Genomic DNA, 12,169 nt, shown 5'->3' on the forward strand with positions numbered 1-12,169 from the left:
AGAAGAGCAATAGTAAATTATTAAATAGTTAAATTATTAAATAGCAATTATTAAATAGTAAATTTTTGGTAATTGCTTATGCATGTTTAATCATCAGATTATAAATATTTTCAATTCTGATGTTTAGAAGTAACATTTTGCTATTTCATTTGAGAAATTTTAATCGGTTGATGGATACATAAAATTTATCGACAAATTTCTTTTATAAGTATGTCCTCAATTAATTATGTTGTAATATAATTGCTATATCATCCAGGCAGTTATAGGCACAGGTTATATATCGGCATCGTTAATTCTGCACAGCTGGCACATTATAAATATCGCACGATGCTCGTCGGCGTCGCAGCGGTTCTGGAGAATTGACGATTTCCATTCACAGCGATGCGACAATCATTTTGTTACATGTTACTGGCTCGAGGAGCTCCGTCCTTCATATAATCGCCTTCATCTCGGTCGTCGTCCTGATGGCTATGAATGACGCGTTCTAAAAGATCCTTTCGTCTCGTACGCCAAATCGAAATATGATCCTTCCGCTCGTCTGACGCGTGATACGTTAATCGGCTTCCCGCCGCAGAATCGGTGAGTGCGATTAAAATTCAAGTGGCATTCGATGATTATCTTCCTGTATGCCTTTTGAACATCATCGAATTAGATTCGAATACAGTTCGGAAATAAACGATTACACTAATTACCTACACATAATTTGTTCATTTCACACATAATTTCTTCATTGCTGTAGGTAGAAATTAATAATACAAAGTTATTTCTGTCAATGAAATAATATTGAAGTATTATATTTCGTGTATACATGAAAATCTTGAAATAAATTATGACTGTTCCACATTAGTTTTAATTTCATTTAATATAATTGTGAATCTTTTTAGATAAATCACAGAAGTTAATTCTAATTTATTACAACAGTTTCTGTTGTAATAAATTAAAACAAAGCCAAAAATTATCGGAATATTAAAATCGCAACAATGAGTGTATAATTTCGCAACTACATAGAAATAAAAAGTAATAGATAGATTGCTAGTTAACGTTAAAAAATATTTTATTTTTGTAAATAGTTTACAATGACATATAAAAATAATTTTATTTTGTTTGCCGTAAATGTCATTTACAATTAGTTGTCGTGTGACACAATTTAATTCATCATTTCAAAGTATTATTTTATCTATCGGTGAACTCGTTATTCGATTTCGAAATGAAACAAAATTTTATGAACGATCATTTGATTACCTGAAACGACGGCGAATCAAATCGTTCTGCGTTGCCGTGAATGGAACTCTGAATTTTGCATAGACACTCAAAAGCTTCGTTCGAGACTTCTACATATCCAATTCATGTAGCCAGGTTTCGTGTTCTCATGATGAAAACGCCGTTAACACACTTTCTGTCGTGTCACATCTGGGCCATTGATTAATAATTCGTTGTTGAATATCGCGAGACTCGTTCTCGTTTCAAAGTACTTATCTGCCACTAATTCAATATATCTATACGATGTTCGTGGATTTGATATTTTCGTTCTTCTCCGTAATAAAGTGCAAAATGGCGCATTTCTGATTCTAAGAATTAAGTATGCGTCTTAAAAATTTAATCTACTTTCTAAATAAATTATTTGCACACAGATTTGTTAAATACGAGTGTATCTTCTTTATTAAAAAAAATACTAAATATTTTTTAATTATGTAACTTAAATTTTAATATATTTGAAAATATATTATGTAATTGCATTAAAAGAAATACAAAACTATTTATATAAAATACATTATTTTCTAATGTTATTTGTATAAATAAAAGAATTCAATATAAAATCTTTTTAGTCTTCAGTTGCAAAAATTGTATAATCGAAAATTTTGAAGATTCCAGACATTGCAAAAGGAAAAATTATTTTTAACTTTTCGTCATTGGATAATAGCTTCAGCAATCGATAAGATCTAAGCTACGGCGTTGTGTATTTATGACGCATCGTCTCGATCGACGATCGCATTAAAATAACTGCTCGTTCGTGCTTGTATAAAAATTCAACGATGATCAAGAATAAAACCGATCCCATTCAAAAATAGCGCCATGTGTAGTTGATTGCGATAAATAAGATTTAACTCTGTTATTTAATTTATTATATACGTCGATTATCTACAACAAATCATCTAACAGTTTAAGAGTCGATGTGTGATTATTTTGAATTAAGTAATTAAGTAATTAAGTATTTTATTTCAAATATTGCAATTATAAATCAATTATAAATTCACTAATTATACATAATTAGTTCCAAATTATTATAAATATATTTAAGAAAGAAAATAAATTAGTGAAGTGCATTATATTTCGAAACTTGAATGCGATTAAATACATAATACATAATATAATTCATTAAAATGTTAAAATTCTTGGGTGCTCCAGAACTTCATTTTTCAAATTACAGTATTTAATTTTACATAATTTAATTCTTCATTTTAAAAATACTTCTTTTTATTATTTAATGTTTTTATTATTTATTGTTTAAAACAAAATTCAAAAATTTTTTAAATATTAGAATTTATGATTTTTGAAAAGAACGATTTTGTTGGAATATTTAAAAATTTAGCTAGATACATCTGAAAATAATTTTGTTGGATCAAAATAATTATATAGGTCGCTTAAATTGGTTGCTAGAATGCTAAAACTTTTGCAATATTGTCATCACGTTTTATGTAATTATTTTGATGGTCCAACAAAATTATTTTTAGATCTGTACCTAGCCAGAGGTTTTAGTGCTTTCTATGTCTTAATAATAATTATAATTAAATTTGACAATTTATGCTTTATTAATTCTAAGAGCTTGAAGACTTCTATTTTTGAGGAAAAATTATAAATTAGAGAAATTTATATTTTTGGCGCAATTTTTGCATGTCTATGTTGACTGTTCAACTTTAGATTCGAGATTCTGTAAATTCGTTTTCGACTCGCTTTCGGCATCGTTGAAGTGTAAATCAAATCAAAGTCGACATTTTAGACTGTATCTTCAAACTCTTTTGTTAAATCTTTTTTCATTTTTTTTATTTTTGTCGACAAAATCAGGATCGGCAATCTATGTATTACGCGAGGACGTAATGCTCGCACGTAGGTGGATCGCGACGAATTCGTGGAACGTCGCGATCGCACCTCACCACGTCGTGCCGATCGACGCACCGGTTCGGCATGGTGCGTCATAAATGACCGATGACAGATTCCCCGAAGCCATTTCGTCTCGCATACGAAATCGCTGCCGGGCGGCGGTACATCAATAAAAAGTGTGTCCGGCCACGAATAAATGCGCGCGTCTGTACACCATCGGAATTGTCCCCACGGAAATACGTGATTGGCGATCGGCGGTCATGTAGATATCCTTTAGCTTTCGGCGGTCAAACGCGACGACGCATTTAGAGCCTTCCGTGAAATATCGTCAGTCTTTGAAAAAATTAAATTTCTTATCTCTTTTGAGAATATCACTTTTTTAAAATAAAAGCCGTGTGCATTCTAATTATTTTATTTTATTATTATTACTTACCTATCTTTCCGTTTTACGTTAATCTATCAAAAATACATTTTCTGTTCACTATCCTAACTTGTGGCTCTGTTTTTAATTTACTGAACATGAACAAAGAAAATTGTGATAAAATAAAATAATAGTTGGTATAATTCATAATTTGTCTTGATATTTAAGTACCTTATATCTTAAGAGCAATCTTAAAATGTCACCAATAATAGGATAGTATTAGAGTTTTAGACATTCATCAAGATATTACTCAAAATAGTTTTAAAATAAGAATGAATTATGAATATCGGATTGTATAATTAAATGGATAATTAAATATATAAAGATAGAGTTGTTTTCTTGACACATTAGAAATTCGGTTAAAATATGTACTCTGAGGTACCACGCGTATTGTTCATTTATACGTACCTACACACATACAAGATGAGATCAGGCCACAGGAGCGCGATAATTTATGCATGCTACCGTGTATCTCGATCCTTTGCGGTCGATCGTGGCGACTGCGATCGTGACCGAAGACACGCCATCTGAATTCGTAAACGTTCGGTATTCGGATCTACCGATTTCTCCCTCTTAGTGATTGGGGGGGGGGGGGAGGGGATCATATCTCTTCTTTAAAGACTACTGATTTAGCAACATCTATTTTTGCACTCAATTTTTGACTCAATGTTAATTATTGTATAATCTTATTGTGTGTGTGGGGCCTTATAATTTCTTCATGAAATGTCTAAAGCTGTGAAGATGTATATTGTGCTATAGCACAGGATGAATTTATCTATTATGCACTAGCAATTAAGTAAAGTCGGTGAGATTACAAATCAAACTAAAATTAAAGAATCTATTTATTGATTAATTTTTGTTTTAAATTTTAATTTCAAATATCGACAGATTTAAAATTACAATGTACATATAGTTCTTATGTTAATCTATCACTTAAGATAAAATATTCATATATGCTCTGAGAAAATAAAAAGCGTTTTTTCCATTTATATAACCACTTGATATATACAATAGTCATCTCACTAATTTGTGAAAAGTTATATATTATAAACGTCCGTTATTTCCCATATACATATATTTTTCACACTTTTAAATTTAATTTTTGAAGACAATAATATAATATCATTTCAATAATATTTTGTTTAACTTTTAAATTTTTTAAATTGTATTGGGTTGTCCGGAAAGTTCGTGCCGCAAAAGATTTAAATTTAATAAATGTATACTAAACTTTAAATCTTTTGCGTTTCAATTTTCCTTCAAAATCGGCACGAACTTTTCAGATAACCCAATACATTAATATATATATTTGGATGATTATATTAAAAAAGATTGAATATGCAAATTAATTTTTTTACTGAAAGAAAATCATGTCCAAGTCAATCCTGATAACACTGTGATAATCCGTAAAAGAATTCGGCTATTATTTATTTCTCCTGCGCGCAATTATCGCCAAGAAATCAAAGAACAGAATGATTTTATTGAAATATCTAAAAATTTAACTATAAATGTTGATCTAAAAATTTTGTTAGACCATGAAAATAATTATATTAGACATTCAATTATATTAAACATTCAAACTAGTCGCTAAAATGTCAACATTATCATCATGCTTGGGCGTCCTATATAATTATTTTGATAGTTTAATATTTAACTAAATTTTTAAATACTTCAGTATCTAAAAATTACTTTTTCTATGTATGGCTGTAAGAAGGTTTTCTCAGAAAAATTTTTCATTTTTTTGTGATTATACAGTTTTTAAAATATTGCCTTAAAGAATGTGTAAGTAAATAAACAATATTAAACTTACCGTGTCGGGATTTAGAAAGATCGTGAGCCGGTGATGCCGGCGAACCAACGCTGCCATCCTCGTCTTCGCTGTCAGTGAAGCTACTCGGTGCACGCTGATTCGTGACACGATGGCAACCATCCAGTGCATAATATCCCTGCGGATGACTGGATGGCGGTATGGAGGGCTGCGACAGTCGATTCTGATGCAGTTCCGGATGAGCTGGGTAGCCGGTGGACGGATGCTGTGGCGGCAACATCGGGACGCCGGATGCACCGCTGCCACCGTACATCCGCATTGGTAACCAAGCACTGTATAATCCGAGTGGCACGCCGAAACCTGCACGGACAATTTATAGAGGAAAGCCCCCTATTATGAAATAGGCGCCTAATATGAGGTAGCGGCGTTTCTACTAAACTAATAAACGCTATCTATTGGTTCCACCATAAATTTATTGCTCTTGGATTGAAAACTATTTAGTAAAAAATTCATTATTAGATCACGGTAGTCATTGTAAAACAAGATTTTAGAATTTGAATGTCTTCAAGTTTCATTGAGATGAGTCTTTAACCTTGTTTATTATTTAATAAATAAATATTTGGCAATAAATTCTTCATGTAGTGAAAGAGTAAGGTCGTACTAATAGAAAAATACGAGATATGTTGAATTGTTTAATTACAGAAGATTTGATGATCGTAAAACCATAAGATGTGGTAATATGAGATAACCAAGGTATTTCTAATATGAAATAATCCATGCTCTTATGTTATAGTGAAAATCGCTGCTAAAGTATAAATGTTATTGTACAATAATAAAAAAGACATCGGAATGGGAACGTCGAATGCCTATTTCTGCGATGCTTGATTCCAATTATCTGAAGACGAGTTCTGAGTACAATTGCATGCTCACTTTTCGCGCATTCTGGCTGTTTGTTTGTATTTTAGAAACATTAAATAAAGTTTTTTAATTGCAATACTGATATACTTTGCGTTTTACTATCGATTTCTCGGGGCATCTCATATTAGGAGCACAATTTTTTGATTTTGCGATTTGCTCACTTTTTACATTTTTTTAATTAAAAAATGGAATTTGAATTAAATTTTATATAACGTTATCTTAAAGCTTATTAAATTCCCTTCAAAATCTATTATTTTTTAAAATTCTGCCTATAGATTTCTAGCATTTACCTAAAATGAACTCGGTATCTCATAACAGGAGTTTTTCCTCTAATTTATGGATAAACAGTCGGCAAATATAGACAATTAATTAGATAAGGATAAATTTCAGAGTTATGTCACAAAATTATGTAAAAACAATCGACCTAGATTTTGGTACACAGAATGTTTTTAGATATAATATATATCATATTATTTACTTAATTTAAAAATATATATTTTGATACTGATTTAATTATTTTAATTTAGTAACGATTAATACGTAATCATAAATTTTGAGATAAATTGAATTTGACTATATATATGAATAAAATCGAAAATATGCTTTTGAATTTAAAATAATCTATAAATAATTTTTTAAACAAATAATTTTTGTAAGCATATACACATATTCATTATTTTTATTTTTTTTAAATAATAGGAGATATATTTTTCAGATTACAACAATATGAAATTTAGTTATTTAATATAAAATGCAGTAGGTTTTGAAAATATTTTATTATTGACTTTGTAGACGATCTAACTAATGAGAACTCCGTCCGTTATCAATAGTATTTAACTATAATAAAGTAATAATTGATAAGCGAATGAAATCGCAAGGCAAATTGAATTTTTCATTTCCATTTATTTAATCGTTCTATGCAGTGTTTCTTTATAGCTAAACATTTAGTTTTGCATCTACTTGCCATTTAAGTGTACATGTTCTCGATATTAATACATTCTCATTCATCGTTATTATAATTTTCCTCTTATTATTTAAATTCTAAGTTTATAAGTTATGCGCATATGTTTATTCTTCTTTACTAAATTTATAAAGTAAATCAATTTTCACTTGTGTTGACGAAATCTAGGAACGCGTCAATTACATGCAACATTACTATAAATTAACGACAAAACTTGAAACTAATTGTATTTTATTGCATCATATTACGTAAAATGATTATAAGACATATAAAAAAAAAATGATAAGTTCCTAAGGAATTATGTACATATCCGAGATCAAATTATAGTCTGCGAAATATCGACACCTGATATCTTTTCATGTTTTGGAGCATTGATTAGACACTACGGCGCCTTTGACTCAGTAGAATAACGTTTCACAATAATCTGTGTTATAATATCTTACGGCAAACCTCTATATATGCAGTTATATTTCAATTATACTTTGTTTTATATGATAGTTTTTATCAAAATTGTCAATTTTGCTAATTTAAAAAAAGGCATTCCTAATATATGAGACACATAGTTTTCTTACGTAAAGAAATCTGTAACAGTATTGTAAGACGTATATATTAATAAGAATTAATTAATCATAGTCAGTAAAATGCTGCTTAAGTTATTCCTTATAATTTAAATTAAATGTCAAGTATCAATTTGATATAAACACTCATTTTTACAAAAGATTACTTTTTCTAAGAAGGTAAAAATGCAATTGGGCAAGTTTTGTGTTTTCTCTCAAGAATACATAATATAAAAAAAATGTCGCATATATATTGTATATAAAAACAATGTTAATTAAGATAAAAAATTCGCAAAGCGATTATGCGTTTTTTAAATGCTTTGTTAACGCTTTATAACTAGCGTGTGCTACTTGTTTATTTTTGAATAAATATAAATCTTTATAAATAATATTAAGGTATTATTTTAAAGTATTATTCTTTATAAATATTTTATATTGAAGTATATTATACTAAAATATTTTCTACATGCATAAGTAAATAAGTTTTTGACCGATGATCGATCTAAGCGCAATCAATAAATACGGAGCTAGAGTCCTCGACTAAATTCAATTTTCACTGAAATTAAAATTTAAATACAAACCATTACAAAATATATAAATTATATCATTATTATCATCTATATACGCAGCATCATTGCTTTTTTACAACAATTACATACCTACATGAATAATGAATTTTCTACTAAATATATTTCACACTAAGAATAATACGTTCATGATAGAACCCATATACGCTTATTTATAGTTTAGCAAAAACCTCGTTATTAGGAGCATAATAGACAACTTTATATATCCAGTGTTATGTCCAATAAATGTAATTTTTAACATATTCATTATTTCATTTGATTCATACATGTAATACTGTAACTGTTTTAATGTAATTATCCTGCATTTTTTATGTACACGTATGACACATAGTCAGTATTATAGAGTCAGTTATCAATGAGCCGTCGGATTAATGCGCGCCATAATTCTGCCGACGGAAGATGATATTCACGAGATTATTTAATGCGAAGAGCATCGTACAGATATAAAGAGAGAAATCATAAGATTAGAAATGTCGTAAGGAGTTTCTCGGAGAACTAAGTTTTATGGAATCGTTCTTTAATCTAATTTAATAAAAATATTATTTAATTTCTAATAATTGTATGTTAAATGAGAGGAATGTTTTTTATTAAGTGAAAGTCTTAAAGTCGCTATGAATTTAATATAAGCAGATATTAATAAAGCAGATGTTAAATTTAAAAATTCGAAAAGTTTATTTTTTATTTATAGTTCAATCAATCGGAAATTTGCATTGATTAAGTAACGATGTGAAAGTGTTATTTAAATAATAACTTTATAAATTAATTTTAAAACTTTAAAATTTTAATTTTATGAAGAACTTCACGATTTATTTCAAAGAGTTATTTCAATGAAAAAATCATTTACCTATTTTATATAAATTATTTTTTATAATACATTCGTTAACAAAGTTATCGTAACATAAATTTATATCAAAATTTTACATAACTTCAAGTAAGTACATTCCGTGAGAAAAATGATTATATTTAAAAGTTTTTTCATTCTCAAGAATAAAATTTGTACTTTTAGAATCTTTCAATAAATTTTTGATTCGTCCTTACTTCCGCTTATTATCTTTTTTAAAGTAAGAACATGTTATGTCTCCAAAAAATTGCATAGTTTGAATCGAATATGATAAAAATTTCCTCAGATCACAAGAGCCTGCATAGAGCTTGCATCAACATGAGCATTTGAAGAAATCATTCAAAGATGAGATTTTGAAGTATCCACGCATCAATTTTAACATACATGTACACATCCACACATACATATGTATATAATGTGCAAAATCTGAGTAGCAACTTCTTCTTGAGTAGGCATTGATTAATGCCAATGTTGGTAGTAATTGAACAAAAATGCATGAGTAACTTTATATTAGGAGATACGCCATATTTTCGCAATAAAGTGTCGTAAAAAGATTTATTTTTTATTTGTAAGATAAAGTACATATTTTGTAGTGACTATCATTGATATTTGCGAAAAAAATTAATTGCACCCCACATAGTGCGTCAAAGTATGCAACTGGAGACGTAACACGTCCTCTTACTTTAGAAAAGATAATTAATGGAAGTAAGGATAAATTAAAAATTTATTGGAAGCTTCTCAAGATACAAACTTTACTCTTGAGGATGAAAAAACTTTCAAATATGACCATTTTTTACGTTTTACATTTTTTACATTTTAAATTTTGATATAAATTTATGTTGTAATAACTTTGTTGATGCATTTGTAGTAATACATTTGTCGTAATTTTATATTTTTTATTAACTTCACATGTTTCTAGATTAGAGAAAACACTGAATGAACTTCAGCTACTAAAAATGCAGCAGACGTGTAAATGTAACACAATCTGTTCGCTGCAGTTATCGATTGGCGACATTTTTATGTATTTGTAGCCATCGTATTTTAAGCTGCTGTCGCGTCGCGACGCTAAGTTTTTACTTACATCTGCATCTTTCTCATCCAAAGTTATAAAATAATTTAACATAGTTATATAAATTTTTAATTTAATTTCTTAAAAAGTAATAATTAAAATGCTTCACATAAGTCATAGACTGTGTTACGAAATTCACTATCAACGTTACGTGCATTATAGATTTTCAGCACTGGCAGTGAAACACAGCCATAATGAAAATAAAAAATATTTTATTTTTAAAATCTGGCGCTCATATAAAAGTTTCTCCCCAGCATGCGGTTTTTACGCCTTTATATATAATTTCGATAATATATTTATAATACATTTATAATGAAAACATGTTTTGCCCCTAAAAATTTTGAATTAATCAAAAGCATAAGATTCTGACCAAATTCAAAAATATTTTGAAGGGAATAAAATTTTAAATAAAGAGAACATACAGTTTTTCGAAAATTATTTTTAATTTACTACTTTTATTAGTGTCGCTTATTTAATTGTATATTGAGCTGGAAGAATGTTCTCACCTGAAGGTAGCGTGCTCGCTGCCGCGGTCGCCAGGTAATGCCGCTGATAAAGCTGATATTCCCGATCTCGGTGCTCTTCCTCTTCGCTGCCGTTTGTCCGATCATCCCGCATTATGCCACCGCCACCACCGGTATCGTGATCTTCACGCGCGCTCAAACCGATCAAACTCTCGATCGTGAAGGGTCGTGGTGTCGGACGTCGCGCGAGCTTCGGCTCCGCGGCCGACGACTCCAACTCGTCGCTCGCCGAGCCGACATCGAGCTCGGTTTCCTCTACGCTTATATCCATGATTCCTTGAACTTGATGGACCAGCGTTCAAAATCAAACGGGATCGATCTCAATCCGATACTACGTGTGGAACATCTTTTTTTTTCATGTACAATAATTGCCCTCTCTCGTGCAGTCCGAAGTGTTGTTAAATTAAGAATTAATAATATGCTGTGTCTTTTGCAGAATTTCTTATTGCGGCAATACTTGAAGAAGATAAATTGCCGATTCAATTGTTGTTATGCATTAGATAAAAATAAGAAATGTCAGAATCTTTATTCAAATTATCAACGTTGAATTAAATTGCAACATTAGTTTAAGGTTGTCAATCGGTATTGAGGTACTTTATATTTATTAACGATTGTTTTATAATACTTTGCTTTATCTCGCTTTGCGTAGTATTATGTTTTGTATTACAATAGTTATGGCACATTTTATAATGAGCTTTAATACTTTAAATAATCATTGCTATCTGTTTAGCAATCGTCTTTATTCGATTTCTTCCTTTACACAATATTGAAATATAATACGTAAAAATTATTATTAATCTATTATCACACTATTAAATTTTAGTCTTTTAATTCGGTATGGCAGTCAACGCGTTTAAGATAATTCTTTTATATTTCACGATAACTTCGTAGTACTAAGAGTCACTATAGTTTCCGATATGCAAACCTTCATTTGACACATAAATCAGTACTTTGGCACTGGTTACAAATTTTTAAATAAGATCGAACAAATTTAAGAAAGCTTATTTAGTTTAGATTATTATTATAATACTTCGTTACTATTAATTCTTTGTTGAATTTCTTGATTTGCAGAAAAATTAGAGCTATTAGAGCACAAATCCATTAATTATGATATCAGAGAATAGATAAGATCTGTGTCATGTGAAAAATTGTATTTGATCACTGAAATATGTGAGCTTCTTCCATGTATTATGATGGCATTAAATAAAGCTGACACAGTCATAAATAGTTAAATATGTCTGGGGCAATAATGTAATATGAAACTCCTTCGGGCACTTGTTAAATTCTCATGAACGTTGTACCGTCATTGATTATGATACACAAAGATCAGGGAATAATCATGCAGAGAATCTGGCAAATTCCAATCATCAAGAGCGTTTGCAGAAAATAAATTTGTAATCACACTCGATGAGAACTTTTGAAATTGT

General features: G+C 29.5%; 1 protein-coding gene across 1 annotated transcript in view; it reads right to left on the bottom strand.

Moving 5' to 3' along the window:
• Positions 1 to 11,013, bottom strand: part of LOC105622581 (homeobox protein GBX-2) — a 21,617-nt gene extending 10,604 nt beyond the window's left edge. The window contains exons 1-2 of the mRNA XM_012203997.1: positions 10,725 to 11,013; positions 5,328 to 5,645 (exon numbers count right to left, since the gene is read on the bottom strand). Coding sequence (XP_012059387.1) covers positions 5,328 to 5,645; positions 10,725 to 11,013 — 607 coding nt within the window. The remainder of the gene's footprint in view (positions 1 to 5,327; positions 5,646 to 10,724) is intronic.
• Positions 11,014 to 12,169: the final 1,156 nt, after the last annotated feature.

Source organism: Atta cephalotes (assembly GCF_000143395.1).
Source record: "Atta cephalotes unplaced genomic scaffold scaffold00047, whole genome shotgun sequence".
In the NCBI taxonomy this organism is placed as follows: Eukaryota; Metazoa; Arthropoda; class Insecta; order Hymenoptera; family Formicidae; genus Atta; species Atta cephalotes.